The sequence below is a fragment of the Thunnus albacares genome, chromosome 9 (genome assembly GCF_914725855.1).
Source record: "Thunnus albacares chromosome 9, fThuAlb1.1, whole genome shotgun sequence".
Taxonomy (NCBI): domain Eukaryota; kingdom Metazoa; phylum Chordata; class Actinopteri; order Scombriformes; family Scombridae; genus Thunnus; species Thunnus albacares.
This window is the reverse complement of record NC_058114.1, coordinates 10,812,046-10,833,717: the sequence shown is the minus strand read 5'-3', so window position 1 is coordinate 10,833,717 and position 21,672 is coordinate 10,812,046. Positions and strand designations below refer to the sequence as shown.

The 21,672-nt window shown below is 40.0% G+C and overlaps 1 protein-coding gene across 4 annotated transcripts in view; it reads left to right on the top strand.

The window, feature by feature from the left end:
* The window catches only part of pde4ba (phosphodiesterase 4B, cAMP-specific a), a 143,667-nt gene that overhangs the window by 106,970 nt on the left and 15,025 nt on the right, over positions 1-21,672 (top strand). For 3 of the 4 annotated variants that reach the window (XM_044360827.1, XM_044360826.1, XM_044360828.1), the window contains one exon: positions 15,609-15,721. In XM_044360827.1, the coding sequence (XP_044216762.1) occupies positions 15,609-15,721 (113 nt within the window). Of the gene's footprint in view, positions 1-15,608; positions 15,722-19,899; positions 20,183-21,672 lie in introns of those variants that run through there. The other variant, XM_044360829.1, reaches the window with a different exon arrangement.

Here is a 21,672-nt window from a genome sequence, read left to right as displayed (position 1 = left end):
TAAGTATGTGCACCACATAAAACTAGAAGTCTGCACCAAAACTTATGAATGAACATTATGATTACCAAATTAATCAGATTCCTGATAAAAGTAGTTGTGATTTTGGGGTATTTGAGCTGCCTTATTTTACACTTCATTGTGTTTGATTTGTTAGCTACCTACCTGCAAAAAATACATTTTCACTACACTTTTTCTTTCAGTAGACTTCCATTTTTCTCACCCTTGTGAAAGTAAACCAAATTTTGGACTGTTTGTCGGTCTGTCTGCAGTCGTCCATGGTTCCAGCCAATTATGTCATCCTCAGTTATCCCACGATGTAAGTGATGATGTCATTCAAACGCAGGAAAACAATCCATTCACATCTGGTGTCAAGTGCAAACAGTCCTCTTCTTCTTCAAGGGGCTTACTGAGCAGAAGCGTCTCTAGAAAGTTTGAAATTCAAACCCAAAGCCATAAAATATTCATATTGTTGTTAAGTATGGGTAATTTATACTTTTGCTTGTTTACATCTTCATTCTTGATTAATCTTTCAATTATTTTCTACTTTCTTATATTCAAGTTAGTCTATAAATGTCAAAAAAGTGAAAAATACATCTTCAAATTGCTTGTTTTGTCCAACCAACAACAAAATCCAAAATATTCATTTTACAATGACATAAAACAGAGAGATACTTTGCAAATGTTCACATTTGTGAAGTTGGAACCAGACATAATTTTTGCTTGAAAATACAGATGGGTGACAAATTAAAGGAAAACCAGTACAGGCCTGAATGCTTGACCCCTACAGTGAGGGGATCTGGTGGCTCTATTATGCTGTTGGGGGGCATTTTGTTGCCATGGTTTGGGTCCACTTGTCCACTTAGAGGAAAGGATCCCTGCAAATCAATACAAAGTTATTCTGAGTGATCACCTTTATCCTATGATGAAACATTTCTATCCTGATGGGAGTGGTCTCTTCCAGGGTGACAATGCCCCCATCCATAGGGCACGAGGGGTCACTGAATGGTTTGATGAGTATGAAAAGGATGTGGCCTTCGCAGTCACCAGATCTCAAACCAATTGAACACCTATGGGAGATTTTGGACGTGTTAGACAGCGCTCTCCACCACCATCATCAAAACACCAAATGAGGGAATATGTTTTGGAAGAATGGTGTTCATCCCTCCAGAAGAGCTCACAGATTTGTAGAATCAATGCCAAGGTGCATTGAAGCTGTTCTGGCAGCACATGGTGGCCCAAAACCTTACTAAGACACTTTATGTTGGTTTTTCCTTGAATGTGTCATCCGTCTGTATACTTAAATGGTTATTTGATTAACAAAATAGTTGCAGATTAGTTCATTTTCGATAAGCTAATCAATTAATCGACTAATGTGTCAGCTCTAAATATATGTGTTTAAAAACTGCAGTGCATTTTTGCTTGTAGGAAAGGCAGTGAAAATTATTCATACAGTTATGCCATCAACACGCACGTCACTTCCTCCACAAAATCAGTGTCAGTTCCCTCTTCAAGTAAAAGAGAATAGCTCTTCAAAGAAAGTGGTCTAATTTAATTTCAGTTTGGCTTCCCTCTTCCTTTTTCACTCAGAAACTGTATGAGTATGTGTATACAGATGAGTTAAAGTTTGAAAGGTCTTTTTTACTCTGCAAGGAAATGTGTAACGCATTTCTAAAGAGGTGTCAATCTGTCACTCGTCTTTGTGATGACTGAAGACCCCCGCAAATGAATACCATGTGGTTTTGTGCTAGTTCAGCTTGACATGATTCCACTCCAGTTGTTGTTTTGTTATTTTGTTTTACTGGAGTCGAATTCCACATCGGGTTTTAGCTGTGGCCTGCCACAGAGAGAGAGAGCAGGTTCAGAAAGCTGGAAGCATGCACTCTGCAAGTATTTGAATTATGCCATTGACGTCAGCACAGTCATAAAGTAGACGGCTGCCCTTCCCCTGAAGTATTCCCTTGCCAGCAGGCCTGTTCAGCTCTGCACAGATGGATTCAAACACTCTCTGCTTCACAGACAGGCCCTTTTGTTTGGGTATTTGGGAAGCTTTTGGACCACCACCACCACCATCCCCCCCACCTCCAAAAAAAAAAAAAAAAAAAAAGAAATCATCACCAGTACCGCACCCTCTTTGTGGAACAGGACAGAAAGCCATCTTCAAAATCAGCTCAACAATAACATATCCCACTTCAGTTAAAATCCTGATTGTTATCAACAAAGAGGAAAAACGGACAAATCATGATTCAGTTATAATTACTCCGCAGTAATGTGGTTGATTTTTTGGCAGAAGTAGGATCCAGATATCTTTGTTTTTTTTCTGAAACCACTGTTAGGCCATGAATGCCACATGCCTATTTAGTTGTTACTTGAGGGGGGGGGACTTCTATTTAATCTTGACTCAATCAGGAAGTTTCATTTAGCCAATATGGACAAACACAACCAATCTTGTTTTGTATGCTTACCAGTGCCAATAGCCTTTATTGGCTCAATTTGATTTTGTAGAGCCCTTATGTGGTCTGGGACGCGCACACAAACACATATGGACACAGACGCTGACACACGCACTATGCTTACCCATCATACGGAGGCATGCTGTTTGAGGTCATTTGAGGTTTGTCTCAGCTGGTCTTCATATGTTACTGGAGACACTGATCCTTCGTTGCACGCAAACCCCTTCGTCATAGAACCCCCAGTGCTTTTCCTCGCCCCGATCCTCAAGTCAGCTCTGTCCCCACCTGGACCAGACTGGCTTGGCTCCATTTCAAGGCCTACACACTAAATACGGTCAAGATAATGTTAATAAGACGGTCATGTTATTCTTGAAAAAATTTCAACGACAGCTGGAAAGTGTTGGGACCAAAATGATTTCTTACTTGGCCCCAATAAAATGTTATTCAGATATCAAAGCCAAGAAAGAGAAGAAGCATGACACATGAACCCAGCCTGTCAAGTTACATATCAGCCTACTGAGGCTGTTTACTTCCTCATTATTTGAAATAGAAAAGTGACCTGAGCCCCGATTTAGAAAGTTCATTGAAGCAGCTGCACCTTTCATATTTTCTAGGTTTACATTACAAAACTGAGTGCACCTGCAGAGAAAGTTGACATTGCATCATTGCAAAAGAGGTCAATGGGATTTTGTCAGCGGGGCTCAAAGCATTAAAAATGTGCGTTCAAAGACATCAGCAACATCTCTCTCAATGAATAAGATGTGTTACTCAACAGCAACATCTCTTTCCATGAATAAGATGTTACTCAATAATCCCTAGACGTCACTGTTAGTCTGGGTTGGTGACTGTTTTCATTATTACAAGTTAAATTCCACTTACCTCCATTGTGTCAGGGTGGATACAGGGATCTCAGAAGTGGACATCTTAAAACCTGGACAAAATAAAACCAAACCTATCTGCATGTTTTTATAATTTGGGTGAACTGACCCTTTAAGTCACACTGGTTAGGGAGCATTGGCTAAATGCCTAGAAAGTATATGCAGTAAAGCAATCAAAATTGACCAAATTTCAATTTTTTTCATTAAAATTCAGTTTGATTCCGTTTGTGATCAAACTTTTTCCTCTGACTTCATAGAAAATGAGCCTTGTCCAGCAGCAGCAGCTGCATGCGGGTCCATTCTGTTTATGCAAAAGTTTTTCTGATGATTTTAGAAATCTCTCATCACTCCTGACATCAGATCCACCGCTGTACCAACAGTAAACCTTTGTAATTGTAACTCTAGACACTACTTTGAAAAAAAAAAAAACCCAGCATCAACAGCGACAGAAGTTTGGCTTACTGGGGTCCGTGGCTCCTCTGATCCATGCTAATCAATCCGAGGGGCAAATGCCAGTCAGCGTGACAATGAGGCCCATTCAGCCCAGTCATTTCTGTTGCTCCCAATGTGGGAGTTCAGCTCAGGTAACACGGACAAAGCCTGGTCTGTTGCTGTGTGTTTGTGTTTATGTGTGTACACATGTATGTGTTTGAGTGTGTAAAAAAGCTGAGAGTAAGAGAGTCAGACACTGTGGTAAGAAGGAGCAAAAGAATATGTGAGAGTTTATGAGAGCGGGAGTCAAAACAGATGGAGAGAGTGAGGGAGTGTGCAGCTCAAGGACAGGACAGCGTTATACTCACAGGTCCTCCAAAAAGACTTGCTGATAGGACACACAAACAGTCTCGTTGACGTCTGTGCGTTTTATCAGAGAGAGAGTTGTAGAAACAAAACAAGATTTTTACACCAGAACATGATGACCAGTCAGATAGCAGCAAATACTGTATGTGAGACTCTGAGACAGACACTGCAGGCCTCAGTGAACCCTAAGGCCTGTGATGTCAGCTCGGTTTACTCACCTCCCACATGCATAAATCACTGTGTATCTCCCTGTATGTCAATAATATGCACATGTGAATCATGCAATAATATCCACAAAAAATAGGATATGGATATATTAGATATTTTCTTCAGTTCCACAAGATAAGCAGATCATTGTTAAAATTTGGCTTTACTGGCCTTTTTATGTATCAACCCCATTTGGTAAAGATTAATATTGCAGAGGGGAGTATCATTTTGACAGTAAAATATTTGTCATGTTCTGGATGGCATTTTAGCCATCGCTAAATTCTATTAGTCACATGAGTTTCTACAAATAATCACACAATTAAATTGTTCACAGAGTTGATTACATTTAATAACCTGTAATGCATTTTTTATGCACAAAAATTCAAAGATAGTATAAAATACAGGGTGTGTGTTTGGGATTGAAATCAATGGAGGATGCCAAAACATAGTCAAACACAGCATTTGGAACTAAAATTCAAACTGGGAGAAAAACATCACACCAGGCAGCCTTAAAATCACTGATGAGCACATGCAGTAATTCTGTCGAGTCACGCCACTTTCTGAGGAGAAATAAATCCTGTCTAAATGGGGCTTAGGAGGCACAGCCTCATGAGCTCCCGTACTGTCTCACCAACAAGAAACACCAATTTAAATAAAATTATCACAAAGTCAGAACAGTCAGTTTCCTCATTCCACCTGGATTTAGACAGTTGGATTAACACAGCAGAGCTTTTTCACTGTTATTCCAAGGATCCTGCAAGGTATCTGGTATCGCTATCCACCCTTTGGGAGTTGTTGCATGCTACTCAGATTTATAGCTTTCCCTGTTGGTTTCCCACTGTGTTCTATAGTAAATCAGACAGGAATGTGTACATGTGTATGTTATGGGGAGGACAGGGAACACTGTGTCCAAGCAGAGAGGGGGGAGAAGGTCCATTAGGGGTCTAACACACACACATACACGCACGTGCACATGCACACGCACGCACGCGCACACACACACACACACACACACACACACACAAATACACAAACACATAGTTGTTACATGTGAACTATTAAAAGCACTTTGTAAGAGGTTTTGTGGTCAGAACTGAGTTTATTATAGTATAAATACAAGCAGATCCCAAGTCGGGCTGGAAATCACATGGATGTGAATTTACATGTTTTTTTTTAAATGCAGTGTACTGTATGCCCCTTGAAAGAAAAACAGAAAGTGTAACAGCACCAAGACCACAGGCTTGCACATTAACGGTCTCACAAACATTTCCGGCTGCGTGTGTTCAAAAACACAATTTGCGTCATCACAATTTCAATTCATTTTCATTTTCAGATTCTTGCTTTTATTTATTGAACTTCTATTTCAAGGAGTAGTTCAACATATTGAAGACATGTGCTGTCTTCTCAAGACTGATGAAGAACAATTGTACTCTAAAAGTCCTCTAAAGCCCACTAATTAACATGTTGTATCTCATTTGTTTAATCTACACACCCGCAAAAATGTAAAATTATAATTTTTATAGTTTTTTTTTGTCTGCGTACAGATTAAATAAAGGAAATACAACATGTTAGTGGGTTTTAGAGATGCTGGTAGGCATATTTCTTGAACTTTGGACAGAGCCAGGCTAGCTGTGCTTGTGCCTAACCTTACAGTCTTCAGGCTAAGCTAAAAGCCTCCTGGCTCTAGCTCCATACTTAATGCACATACATGAGAGTGATACTGATCATCTATCTCTCATCAAGAAAACGAATAAACGTATTCCTTTTACCAGTTAAGTCCCATTGAGGTTGGAGATGTCTTTAGCTAAAGGGCCAGACTAAGATGGCAGCATAAAAAGTTGCAAACAAAAATTTTGAAAGTCAGCCAAATAGACTTAACTATAGAGTTGCAAAGAAAGAGGAGCTATTTTGGATGCCTCTAGTTCTGGAAGTAAAAATCCCATTCATTTTTCCCATAGACAACGTTTCGTGACTCACAGTTTGAACCCTTCTAAAAATGAATAACTGCATGAGAAAATATTCTTCTTATTATATTCTGATTCTTTTGTAAAAAAAAAAAAAAAAAAAGGAAGGTACGAGACTATTTACATAAAAATTTGGGGGTAGAAGTTAACTATGACTCCCGAGGTGCATTTCAGCAAGAAACAGACAATCACTTATCTTAAAATTTGCTCACATGTACCTCTAACATTGGACAGAAGCTAACAATTATAGCGTTGAGAAAACTGATTTTACAATCTACAGAGTGAATCAGTTAACTTTGAATTTCTAGGTCACTTTTGGGTGAATTCAGCAACTATGTTACTTACTACTTCAGCGATGAAGAGTATTGAATTCATTACGCTCTGATTTGCGCCCATGGCTTCTTCTTCATAGCAATGGTGGCCAGGGCTCATGGGTATTGTAATATTCTTAGCTGTCCAAAACAAAGGTAAAATTATTTAAACTGGTGGTCATAATATAAGCCAGTGGTTCTCAAAGTGGGGTCAGAGGACCCTCAGGGGTCCTTGATGGGGTTCAAGTGGTTCCCCAGCAAAAAGGAGAATCATTTATTTTCACTATAGTTCCATCCATAAGTAACACAATGACAGAATGTATACCTTTTTGGATTTCATACACTTTTTGTAATAAAACATGTAAAAGCAAAAGTCTTATCAGTTGGGGGACCCTGGGACAATATCTTATCAAATGGTCCGTGGTCTAATTTGTGTCAGTTTAGGGGTCCTTGATGTGAGGAAGTTTGAGGACCACTGAAATGGGAATACAGAATGGGGAAAAACACTTCCAGAACCAGCAGCCCCTCCAACCACGCAACTTTATACTAAAACAGACAGCCATACTGAAAAGATTGAAAAGAGCTAAAAGCAGGCATAATAACCAAATCATGTCATTTAAAGACTATTCTAAATGGCTACAGGAGAAAACATGAAAGCATTGTTTCTCATCTCTCTGTGTATCAAGGACAGGCAGCAAATATACAAACTTGTAGCTTTGAGATGACAGAGACAAGTATGAAGACACAGCCTATTACTGTAGGCCTATGCCTATGCCACTGGATAAATGAGCATTCTTAATCTGTGAGTCAGCATCCAGAGTGTGTCACAGAGCTGTTTCTGGGGGGTCACCACATGAAAAAGACACCAGTATGTTTTACCGATAATGATTCCCAGAGTGATAAATTTACCAATTATGGGCCCATTGAAGCTTTGTTGCCAATTCATAAGTGGTGAACCATGTGTAAATCCTCCATTTCACCAGAATGCCCAGTTATTATTTCTCTCCCTTGTATATTATTCACAACAAAATCTTAATTCCATGTATTGGGATATTATTTGTATTCTGCATCCCTGTAATTCATATAAATGAACTCTTAATAAAACTCAGATTCATGATGTCATTTTGTCACTTCTTCAAAACCCAGCTTAAAGAAATGTTTCAATCAACAAACACTGCAGGGCCATATAGCATGCTTGTAAACCACAAACCCTACCACCACCCTTCTTTCCTCTTTTCACAGTTCTTGTCAGTGATGGATTTTGCAACGTTGTGCATGTGAAGTCATAATTCGGCCCGTAAGAAGTGGAGAAGCAGCGCTACAACAGCCCTCTGCCTCACCATACCATCTCTGGTCTTTGTTAGGAAGTGTTGTGTAACCACACGGTTTCAGATCAACTTGTTTTCTGTTTCTTGTAAAGCAAGAGATGCCACTAAAGAATGGCTCTCCCTCTCTTGCTCTCATTCAGGAATCACTGCCAATTGGCCCACGTCACTTTGGTTTCTTTTTATGTGTGTGTGGTCTGTTTATGCTGGTTCACTGGAAATGGCACGTCACCCTTCAAAACCTACACGTTTACATGATGTCAATAAATTAAAGGACATAGATTAGTATGAGAGTGCTGCTGGGCTGTCAGCCTGTGTGTGTGTGTGTGTGTGTCAACGCCTGTAAGTCAACTTGGCTGATGATTAAACTACCCCGATGCCATATAGATTTTGGCAGCTGATAATGAGCTGCAGCCCCTAAACTCTGTTGCATCTACCATCACATCACGGGCAGGAAACTGACTCTATCCCCATGAGAGGATGACAGATGCAGCTGTCTCACGCTCACACACAAACACATATTTAAACACGTACAGCCTTTCTGGTGTGACGTTTTGTGGGCAAACTTGTCCTTAAATGACCCGATATGCTGTATACATAAAAAGCTTTGGGTGTGCGTGCACCTGCTTCAAAGAAGACAAGAAGTCTCCCATAAAATCTGGTGTCAATAGATTCAACAGATTTTTGGGAGAGGAGGGAGCAAGAATGCAGGAAAAATAGAGTTGAAAAATTGGCAATTCAATAGAGGACATGAAGAAAATCGGGAAAATATAATCATATATAAACTGAAGAATTATTCTTCTCTCACTGATAAATATAAGATACCATTCCTCATTGGATAAAAAACTAAACAACAATGAATTGTGGATAGACATAATGACAGGAACACTTGTATAATGATCCTAGTACAGTTCATTCAACTGATTTTGAAGGCTTTAGTTTGTGTTCTTGTTTTGGATTTTATTACATATATTACGATGTGTTCTCGTTATTCTGAATGTTGTACCTCTTTATGTATGTTTTGTATTCACTGAAAAACTCCAGACGTGTTTCAGTTTTATTACTGAAATCTTTCAGATAAACAAATCATCTTAAAATGTCCACAGTGTTAGTTTTTGGCCTGTTTTATCTTTTGCTGTTAATGATGTTAGTCAGTGTAGAAAATACCCTTCCTGCTATGCCAGTGAAGCTAACTGAAGTGAACTCAACATTTAATTGAAAAAGAGAGAGAGAGCTGACCTCATATCCCTCCTAACCCTCCCTGCCTCTGCAGCCTGTTGGCTCTGCCTCCCTCACTTGGAAAGTACATGTTTGTGTGAGCGCAGTGATGAGACATTACAGTTGATGTATGTGTACGTTTTCTGACTGGATTGTACATGTGTTTCTGTGTGTATTTTCCTGTCTGCCCCTGTGGGACAGTCACTGTAGGTCTGAGTGCTGATCAGAAAGGTCCTTGTGTCGGGGTGGAGGCGGTGGAAATCCCCTCTTACATCGCAGTGTTAGTGTATGTGTGTGTGTGTGCGCGCCTGTATTTGGCCTTTGAATGCTTTTTCCCTTGGTCCATCTAAGGCCATGACTGTACATAGTGCAGGCTGCTGTAACTGAAGTAATTACTTGTGTGCAGCAAACATGCATGCTTCATCTCCTCAAACAAGTGAGAATATGAAGGCATGTATTTGTTGGGACTCATTAGGGATTTTGTGTGTGTGTGTTATGTGATTCCCAAATACCCTTTGTTTTTTATAAGCATAAAAATATGATTTTTTATTTGCAGTAAGTGTCACAATATCTATCACTTAAAGCAGAAAAGCAAAGAAAAAAGCAATCTGCCTCTGGAATACAAAGTTGTAAGTTATAAAAAATAATGATATGTTGGGGTTTTATAAAAAATGAAAACTAGTTAAATGAGTCAAAAAAATAAAAAAAAATCATAAAAAAGCATGGCAGAAATCCTTTATTGTAGGCTTTATTTTTTGCAAGGAAAGCTTGTTTTTAATCTCCCTTTACAAGTATTTCTGTTGTTTCAGTAATCTTGTTTCTACCACTCCATCAGGTCTCACCCTTTGACCATGCGGATGTTTAACTATTATTGGAATCCAGGTTCAAATGGACTACATTAGCTTGTTGCATTATGTTATGTCCACCTCAGTTGCTAATTCTGCTTTTAGATAAAGAAATATACTGTATTGTCACATTGTCATTGCATTATACCAGATTTCAGCATCATTATGGGTTAACTGTGGTGCAGTGGAACAACAAGTTTGTGTCTTATGATGGTTTTAGTTGACTGATCTGTCAGATGCAGGGTATAAACAAGGGTTGGGTTCGCTTTACTTTCAATTAATTTACATCACATTTTCCTATGATGTGTGCTATTAAAAGCACTTGGCGCTAGATTAGAAGGTTGCTAACAGTACTGAGAAATAACTGAGAATCAATAATCAATGGTTTGTACATAAATTTCAGTTTTTCATTTGACTAGTGGTAAATTGGGTCCCGCACTGGAGTGAAGATTGGTATTGTTTTTGCTTGCCAGCGGGGCAAGGATCAGAGTAAAACTGTTATACAAGCGTTATAGTTCAGTGGATCTGGCACCTGCCTAGAAGATGGATTTAGTATGTGGGGACCCACAAGAAGTTGGCCTCATGACCAGTTCTAGGTGCTGACTCACTAAACCAGATTTTAAGGCTTTCTACCGATTTCTGTGTTTTTGAAATCCAAGTCAAGAAAGTGGTCAAGAGCTGAAACCATCAATCCAGCGCTCCAGCTTTCCCCCTGATGCCGCCTCACTACCACACACACATATACACATCTGTATTAGAGCAGATGAGAGCACTTCAACATGGTTGCAGTCTGATCTGGTCCAGGTATGGCTTCAAGTTGGCACTGCTATCACTCAATCGGCAAGGGCAAAGATGAACATTGGCCGAGATGAGGCTATATCTTCCTCCACAGCAGTGAATCTTTTCCCTTTCAGTCCCATTTTTAGTTTCACCAAGCTGTAGGCAAATGCTATCTAGCGGTAAGTCCGATAACCACACCCTCCTCCCATGCTATTGATGGCTGCCAGGAAGTTTTGGGTTCCCCCCTTGTAGATGGTGCTGTGGCAACCAGATCTGAATCACCCATGGCTGGACCCATCAGCCTAAGCAGTTGTTATTACAGCAAAGATTCCAGCTGGAGGTGTGAAATGAGAACATAGAATCCATAAGTGGACTGAACTTCTGAACTTATCAAGTTTCTACAATGCATTACCTTTAGCTGCAGTTCTTCATCAGCAGAACACACTACACAATTTTAAGCTTGTGACTGGATGAAGTTGCTGTAGACTTATTTTCTGAGGTTTTTTTGTACACCGTTTGTACTTTTTTAACAAAGAACCAGATATTTTCTAATGCCATTGAGCGTCTTGATTTTTCAGCCAGGAGAGTTTCAAGATCAGCCAAGTGCACCAACTGCCCAGTAACTAACATTGCCAATGCTAAAAAAATGAACAGGACTTCTACTGGAATGCTGGACTTCCCATATAAAATTTTAGTAAATATTTCAATAAATTAATAATTCTATTTTCCTCTAAAATCCTGATATTTCTATATTCTGATATCATAAGTAAAAGCGACACTACTATTCACACAGAAAGTACAGACCATCAAATGGGTTAGAATTACTTCTAACTACTATCACTACACAGACCAAAGATAAGGTTTTTTAATCTGACTAGAACAACAGTAAGACCATTAACTTATCCATAGCCAAGACCACTAGTATGTTTCTTGTCTGAGTTGAGTTTAAAAGTTCGAATTAGAAAAGTGTTACAGGGGAAAATGTCCTTCTCAGTGCTCTTCAAAAACACAAACCACCTCAGAAGTGTTGGGAATACTGTGAAGAAACATTTTGCCGTTTCAACATCAAACGCTTGTGGAGTTAAACTAAATACACACACACACACACACACACTCCATCTCTTTCTCTCACTGGCCTCATCAGAGTGAGGGAAGGCTGTGGGCAGAGTGCCAGGTGCCTCTCATGTTTGGGAGAGCAAACAGGCTCATGTCTTTGATGGCGAGGAGATCAGAGCCACGGACACATTCTACGTGGCCACGCTAAGGTCGCCGCAGTGCACACCCTGCTGCCATGTTGTGCTCCGCAGCTAGGAGACCTGGAGTATACACAATACAGGGGCAGCAGACAAGTGTGCGTGCGTTTGTTTATGTGTGTGTGTTAGTCCAAGCCCACCAGCTACCTCATCACACACCACTTCTGCTTTCCAACACAGACTCACTCCAACCTTGACATACAGCTGTAGTCTGAATAACACAGCTACACCACAGGAACAGGGTTTGAATATTGATTCTTAGATCACGCAAGAATATTTCAGTGATGGCTTCAACATACTCCGTCTCATTTTTAAAAAAAATGTTTCTACTCATAAACACTCAGTTTAATTTGAATTTTAAAGGAAAAAGTCCGTTACTAAAATGATTAAGGAGGAACAATACTAATAATCATGCTGGGTGGAATATGAAAAAACATGGAAAAATAAAAGTGCATAATTTCCCTACAGATACAGTAGGCGTATTGGAGAGTTAGAATTAAAAGATGTTTGTTTACATTGATCTTTTATTAGAAATAGGCTTTATTTACTCTTTAACTATTTGTAGCCATGCTAGCAGAATGGCAATGTAAGTCAGTCAGTCTGTCACTTTAGTCCAAAGATTTGGCAACTTTTGAGACCCCCCTCTTTTTTTTCTCCAAAAACTGGCCAGAGACAAGTCTAGTTGAGGCAGACTTTAACTCCTCTCTGTAGAGGAAGTCACCAATACTTCTCAGTAAATGTGCACCAAGTCACCAATATTTCTCAGTAAATGTGCACCAAGTCACCAATATTTCTCAGTAAATGTGCGCAAATGTGGCTGTGGCTTTCTAGACCGACTCTGTTCAGTGGGTGTGGCCGAACGGCCGCACATTCAGTCCGACAGCCAGTGATGAGAATGAGCTGTGAATGTGTGTACCTCATGACCAATCACTGATTCCCCCTGTTGACCAGGGAACTTCTTCGTTTGCAAGCGAGCAAAGTTTATTTATATTGCACCTTTCACAAACACCAGTTACAAAGTGCTTCACACTTAAAGAAATAAAATAAAATAATAAAAAAAACAAAGATACCAGATAAAATATACAAGGAGAGCAGATAAAATGGACAAAGATAAAATAGCCCAAACTACCCAAATGCCTGTCTGAACAAATCTGTTTTTAGCTGCTTTTTAAAAGAGTTTACATTATCCAAGGACCTTAAGCTTGTTGGAAGACTATTCCAAAGCATAGGGAGCTGTTGACTGGAAAGCACAATCCCCTTGGGTCTTAAAATGTGTACGAGGTACACTTAGAAAGCCCTGGGTGGAGGATCTAAGAGCTTGACTAGTGGTGTAGGGGTGCAGAAGGTCAGTAATGTACTGAAGAGCCTGGCCATGTGGGGCTCTATAAGTGAGCACCAAAAATTTAAAATGAATTCTAAAATTTACTGGAAGCCAGTGCAAAGAGATTAAAATAGGAGTTATATGTGATCATCTGTTGGATTTTGTTAAAAGCCTAGCAGCAGTGTTTTGGACAGTGTAGGTGGTGTATGGAAGATTTATGTGAGGTAAAAAGAGAGTTACAGTAGTTCAAGCGTGATGAGATAAAAGCATGTATTAACATCTCCATTTCAATTCTTGATACCACAGACCGGAGTTTGGCTATGTTTCTCAGATGAAAGAAACATGATCGAGTTAGTATCTTAAAATGTGCTTCAAAACTCATTGATTGGTCGACAATTACACCGAAATCTCGCAGGCAAGACCGGGAAGATGAAGATAAGGCACCAAGGTTCTGCCTGATTGATGACTGAAGATTATCAGGTCCAAAGATCAGGACTTCAGTTTTGTCTGCATTTAACAGCAGAATATTGTTTGCCATCCAATTCCTAATTGTGTTTAAACAGTTGTTAAGTACAGAGAGTTTGTGAAGCTCATTAGGTTTAAATGAAAAGAACAACTGGATGTCGTCAGCATACATATGGTAGTTGTACTTGAAGCTGCTGATGATCTGTCCCAGTGGCAGCATGGGTCCCAAGATTGATCCCTGGGGGACACCACATGACAAAGCTGCAGTGTCCGACACAAATTCACCTACAGAGACTGACAAAGATCTATCTGTGAGATATGAGGAGAACCACTCCAATGCAGTCCCAGAAATGTCCACCAGGTGATTTAGCCTGTGGATTAGAATGTGATGGTCCACGGTATCAAACTGCGCTAAGGTCCAATATTATTCTAAATGATTTAACTTGACTATTATATGTGAAACTAAGATGATAAACATGGTTTATCATCTTAGTTTCAGTAATATCATCTTGCAAGCATGCTAGCATGCTGATGTTAGCATTTAGTTTTCCTTTTTCCTTTTCCTTTTTTTCTTTTAAATCTCAGTTATAATTGTAGAGCATGATGTCAAACATTTTGTCACATTCATTCAATTTGATTTACAATAAGACTGAACTTTTTTTCATGTTCTACCTTTGTTGCACTAGAAGCACTTTGTGCAGCATTTTTGCAAGAAAGGTGCTACACAACCACTGCAGCCTAGTTGCAAATTATTTGAACTAGTATTCAATAACTAATATAGTATATGACATTTGTAATAGACCTACAATTGATTTAAATATTGCATTAAAATGATCAATTGTATTTTTAAACAAAAGACAGAAAATCTGCAAATAATATTACCACAGCAAACACATCCTGGCTGTACGGAAATATTGTTCAGTTCTGGTGAAATTAATAGAAGCAGCCAGTTCCTGTAATTTTGTGTCCGTGTTATATTTTCGCCTGCACTTGTGGTTAAACCTTCAGCCACATGTTTCTGTACAGCAACTGTAATCATTTTCGCACATGGACAAAATAAAACCTGCCTCTTTGTTATGTGTGGCCCCATAGACCCATTACCAAGTTTGTTTCTCAACCACTGGTTCAAAAAAAACAGTAATGGTGTCTGTTGGATCCTCTTATCTAGCCATTGTAAATAAGCAGACATTATCAGGCTAATTAAATAATGATGATCGACCAAAATTAGGCAATGAAATTTAAGTCAGCCACTAGATCAGTGTTATAACATAATTTTATTTGGCAGGATGAAATATGTGTTTTTTTGCAGGTTTAAAGGTATCAGTTTGCTTCCTGTGAGAAGGGGCAATGTTTGTATGTATGTGCGTGTGTGTGTTTGTGTGTAGCAAAGGTGGTTGGTGGGGTGGGGGGGTATCTGGTTTCCTGTTTGGGGCTGGGGGGTGTGACTTCATGTAAATGAGCTGAGGGCTGCCAGAAGGAGGGGGGTGGGGCACATATGCACAGAGAAAAAAGTTGAGTGTGTGACAGAAGGAGTTCAGGTCCTTCCTTTCCTCCGCCCTACTCTACTCTGCTGACAGCTGCAAGTCTTTCTAGCTTGCCACTACTACTCCTCCTCATGATGAAGGAGCGCTGCAGCCAGGTGCCACCTCTCGCGATTCCCCCTCCTCAGCAGCAGGCGCCCCGAGCAGGACCTGTGGGTGGATGTTGCCGGGGAATGGCTGGGCAGTGCACGGGCTGCATGTGTGCCGTCTGCTCTGACTGTGTGTCTCTGTGTGCCGGCTGCTTGTTGACAGATGAAGCGTACCAGAAGCTGGCCATGGAGACGATGGAGGAGTTGGACTGGTGTCTGGACCAGCTGGAGACGATCCAGACCTACCGCTCTGTCAGTGACATGGCCTCCAACAAGGTAGGACAGGCTGTATCTTATATTCTTCTGTTTTTATTTTTCAAATTCTGAAAATGTTGAGGGGTAAAAGGCTTATGTTGCCTTTACTTCTATTTCAATCATTTCAATTTTGTCAAGGTATGGACTATTTATCACTGCAAGTGTTTACATAGAAATGGCTCTCCTCTTTGAGGGAACCCTCAAATTTGAGCAGCAAAGGACTCTGCTAGGAGAACTAATCCTTCACCATAATAAACACTACAGAATACAGAATCCAGAGATACTGTAGCTGTAAACATACATGAACTTATTATGACCTTAGCAAAGTCAACAGTATTAAAAGCTGGAGCATGTAAGGAGGAGGAGGTTGAGGTGTTAGAGGGGCCTGCAGCAGCATGCAGTGTTGGCATGAGCGCTGTCAGGTTATAAAGGCTGCCCTGTAAACTTGTATGAATATGACTGGATGTTACTCATCAGCTGATTTTTTTCTTTCTTTGTGCAAATTATTGTCTGACATAAGGAAGAGTTTTTGCCTTCTGACCTGCTCTGGCCCTCTTTTCATCTTTTCCTGTCCTGTTCACTGTCCACTGGTTATTCTGCATCTTCTGCACCATTGATTGTAGGCTATGTGATGTGCACCGAGGTTCAGTTCCTGGTTCTTTATATAAGTAATCCCTTGACTTTATTACTCATTGACAGTGCATGATGCAGAGCAATATTTGTCTGTGTCTTTTAGGTTGTTGTTATTAGCAGAACTTGTCGCTTGATTGATTCATCTGTCTTTGTAGTGCAACTTCTTATCTGTATCTCAGAATTAATGAGTAGCATTCATTAAAGTGAGTAAAATCCTAACAATTTTTATCATTGTAATCATCATTATCACTACCATTATAAGTAGCAGTAGTAGTTATAATTTGGTGACTGGGCCTAAAGGGCCAGCAGCCAATTATTTATGCATAAAAATGTGTCCTCCCATTTCTTTTTGTAGAATGGTCCAGTCTCATTCAGTACAATACTGACTACTTTGTGGGAACATTTTTTCTAACAGTGGGGCTGTAACTGCTGTTTGAATTAGGTGTGGATGCTACAACACTACGACTTTCACAAGGCCCACCTAAACAGAAACTGTTTCTGATGAATATTTGTCCATATAGTTTTTCCTTGATTAAAAAACCCCATCATATCAGGATTATTTGTTACAAATTCAACTCTGCAGTAAGATGGTCTGGTGTCTCTGTGGCTTGATGTGGCCCTCTTTTCATCTGTACTGTCAAACAACCTTTCACTGTCCACTGGTTATTCTATTTCTTCTGTGTCACTGATTGTGTGTGATGTGCACCAAGTTTCAACTTCCTGGTTCTTATATAAAGAACCTGGAAGCTGAAAGAGCATGAAACCAAGCAATATTTAGCTACACCTTTTAGATATAGTGCTCCTGATTTCTACAGATGTCTATGTCATGATGGTGATCAATGGTGAAAATGCTTTTAGGGTCACAGGGACTTTTTTGTCACAGTGCCACAGTTGGCCACTGGGGCAAACTGGCAGCAAGGCTTCCTCCCTGCGCTATATCCAACTCTTATACCATCCATGGGCTATATCAGTAACTTCAGTTCTGTAACATGTGTGACTCTTGATGTTCAGCCATCTTTGTTGTAGCCTTATGCTGCTGTAAAGGGTGACAACTTACAGTTGCACCTTGCTGGTTGGCTCAAAGCCTTTAATACTTATTAATTGTTTTGGGTTCCGTTTTTGCTTGTGGCAGTGAAACCCCAGAAAGCTGATGCATGGCCTGAGTGGCAGCTGTGTGTTAGAGAGACTGAAAACCGATTATCAAGTGAGCCAAGAGGAAAAGCTTGTTATTTCTCATAAAACTGGACAACAGGATGCAAGGGATCCCGCAGTGGGTCAAACACAATAAACTAGAGAGGAAGAGAGAGAACATTTGTGTGTGTGTGTGTGTGCAGGACGGGAGGGGGGGATCCATACGGACCCCTGGGCAGAGTGACTCTCTCTTCCTGTCTCCTTCCTGATCCCCCACGCTCTCTCTCTCTCTCCAGACGACAATAGACATCCCATTATGCCCGTTTGCATGGTTAATGGTTGTGTTTATTTATCTCATTGCAGTCATCTGAATACATCACACAGTCAGTTTAGTCACGAGGACTGTTGAATCATTTTAAACAAGGCTACAGGACGACAGAGTCACACAGGAGATACGAGAAACTGTCGATATATCCTTAGTGCTGGAGGGGAGAAAGGACACTGTGTCACTGTGTCCATTACAGCAGAATGAAACCAGGATTTCACAACACTCTTAGCTACATTCAGAAACACGGTAAACCTGCTGGTTTATATCAACCCTCATTTGTGGACTTGTGGATTGAATTAGTCTTATCTCACGACTGTAATTTTAGCACTTTTGCAATCACAGAACATTTGGCTGGTTTGAGCCAGGATAAGTTCTGCAGCTGATGATTGATTTCCGGAGCCTTCTGCTTTGTGAAATTCCAAAATATCCTAACTACGGCATAACGAAGGGGCAGTTCTATCAAATATTCCCAGAAAATACTTGCAGTAACCCTCCAGATGCCAAGATGATCAGACTGTAACAGAACATGAAAGTTGACAATAGTTTCACCATAGCAGACAGGTTTTACATGGACAGATGGTGCCATATTTGTTTATGTTTTGCTTTTAGTTATTAGAATATCTCAAACTTTTAAGAAATATGTAAATTATTTTTTTAATTCCATCAGAAACAAGAATTACTGTGAGGAAAAATCAAGAGTTTTGTTCTTACGTGATCAACAGTCTCATTTCAGGTGACACAATGGGTTTATTGTGTGTTATGACCCTTTCTCATTGGTGTCACTTTGGCGGGTGTATGACTGTGTCTTGACACATAAACATCTGTGGACAAGATACTGATCAGGAACATGTCTATCTCGCATGCTTGCACTTTGTATGTGTGTGTGTGTATTTGAGTGTGTACTCTATTTAGCTGTGTACCTATATTAATAGCATAATCCCATTGAAGTCCAAGCAGTTTTTTTCCTAGACTAGCCTTGTTTTTACTGTAAACTAAAACGTTATACAACTGCTTCTCCTTTGTCATGTGGGACATAACACCTGACCTGGTTTTATTAACAAGAACATGCCGGTCAGCTAATGTGACCCCTACTGTAACTACCTGCTGTATTTAGGATGGAAAAACTGTTATTCAAGCTGTATGAAACCTGAGTACGAGGGAGGTGAAATGCAAGTAGCTGCTGCTTTACTGTATCTCCAAGGTGAAGTGCAGGGGGCTGTCACTGCAGAGGACCTACAGTATGTAAATGTCCTCTGTTATGTATGGCTGACTGAGATGGGTCAAGGCCTGTTGTGAGTTGGAATACTCCTCCGTGTCAAGGATGTAGACCTTCAACTAGCAATGAGTCGAGTAATTGATTAGTAAATTGACAGAGAATTCACTGTCAATTATGATCATTGTATTAGACAAAAATTATAACTTTTCATACATGACTTTTTTTTTTTTTTGCTCTTTTCTGTTTTGTAACATTTCAAATTGAATATCTTTGGATTTTTGACTGTTCACTGGACAGAACAAACTATGTGAAGGAGCCAGCTGTAATCTATGTTTTGCCCTAGGTTAGATCTAAAACTCTCCCACTAACTTCATGTCCTCCAGTATTTTTATTTTTATCCAAATCTGCGCCACAAATATACATTACAATACAATTACAAAACGTATAAGGCTGTCAAATGCACATTTTTGTTTGCCTGTTTCTTGCATTATTATAGTTTGCACTCTTACACTAGGTAGTGACGTTTTCTCTGGATTCTGGAGTCTTGTGTACATCCAGTTACCAAAGTTTTGTAAACTGAAGGACTGACTGAAAGCCGGTGTCTAGCCATCAAACTTTCACCTTAATAGATTTTAACTCTCAGGGAAAGAAAAAAAAAAACAACACCCAGCTAACATTCATAGGTGAGGCTCATGGAAATCCACTGTGTTCCTCAAAACAGGAAGTGTTCTAGTCATCTGAATGATCGGTGCGATATTGACAGTGTAAACCTCATAGCTGTGAGTGCCGGCTGCAGGAGTAGCAAACATCCAGATAGAAGAGCAAGAGGTTAGAGGCGGGACTACCCCCATGAGGGAGTGTGGATGAGGCAGAGGTCTCTCTCTCTCTCTCTCTCACACACACACACAAACTCAGTCACTGTTCTCATACACAGGGTGTGAGGTAAAGCCTAGTCAGACCTTGCAGTTCAAAGTGAGTCACTAGAGCTGTGGCGTTTCCCGGCGTCAGAGAGCAGAGGCTTGGTCCTTTTACTCAAGCTGTAGTCAGACTGAGACAGACACTTTAACGGACGGCAGCACCCGCTCTTGCTCTGCACTCTACACACAGCAACATGGGAGCCTGCTGCTTTGACAAGAAAGAGAGGAAATTAGGGAAACTAAATGGTTGGAGAAAGGTGAGTTTTCATGAATTTCTCTGCTATTACATGAGTTTTTAATCTTGTTTGCTGTTTTTGGAGGGGTATTTTATTGGAGTGTAAGATTCTGTCTCGTGTGGACTTGTGTGCTGAACTTTCGTGGCTTGCTTGATGTGATGTAAATTTCATACACTGTAGTTACAGTCTTTTTAAACACAAAGTTTCAGTAGATCATTTTTGTCTTTTGATCCTTGGTGTTGTTTAAAGTGGTCATCTTACGAGGGCTTCAAATATCTCGCAGCCGTGGATGCTGAATGCGTGCTTTTAGGTTTCCTTCAATTTCAAAGTATGTTTTGTGTAAACAGTGTAGCTGTATATTGCATATTACTGAGGTGTATATTTAAATGTTGAAGTGAAGTGCTTTTAATTATTTGTCTATTTCTTAAAACTTACACATATTTTCAGAGGTTCATGCAGAAGGAAGCGGTGGTGCATGCATTCGGCTTTAGGGAACCTTCATGCATCCTTCCATGTGATGCTAAAAACACTAATTCACAGATTTGTGGCTTTATTAGACACTGAGAAACTTCTCTTCAAGCATGGACCCAAAGATCTGTTAAATTCAGTGCTGATCACAGCTACTTAAACTTCTCGCTCAGGGTGTTGAGATCAAGGAAAAGATGTGGGCTCTCTGGAGATTATTAATTGTAGATGCTGTAGTGCGTCAAACCAGTTCCCTTCCAAGTTATTAAGTGACTTATTGTAATGTATGGGTGACAGAAGGTACTCAGTGGAACTGTGTAGCTATTGCTTGAAAATGGGTGAGTGGAGCAAAAAAGCATCTTAGTAAAAATTAGCTTGAGTGCTTTTCTTTTTGTGGTCTCTACAAGAGTCTGGTGGTGTTGAGTTAATAAGCAAAATGACAAAGAATTTAAGTCACCTGAGGGCCAGGCAGGTGATAAGTGGTGTTTCTAAGCATAATACCAAAGCCTGGAGACAGTCTTTTTCTAACTGAGGCTGAACACTCAGGTCATCTGGGGAGAAAAAACTTGCCATGTGGTTATGTGCTGTTCAGTGTTTGCTTTATTCTAACAGGGGCTGATGGGAGAAAAGTAAATCTTTCTGATTTCTTGTCCATAAAAATTAGAGCAATATTGCATTACTTTTGTTAATATGAGCATTCCTTTTTTTCTGGGTGTAATTCTGTCAGTGTGTATTTTACATGGGGGGGCTTCCTGCTTTCAAAACAACTAGAGCTCAAGTACGCAGTCTTGCAGCCTGTTAACTGTTCAAACTCCAGCCAAAAATTGTTTTGTAGACCACATCTGACTCTACTGAGGGCTTGGACAGTTGGGAGTGATGGGGATGATTCATTCAGCTGAGAAATTACTTTTATCTCTCCCTGTTTTTTAAACTCCTGGTTTATAGCTGACCACTTTTTTCAATACATCTCACTGTATAGGTTCAGAGACAGATGAATCCACTCTTTCTCATACAGACGCACACTGGCATGCATGAGTGAGTCAGAG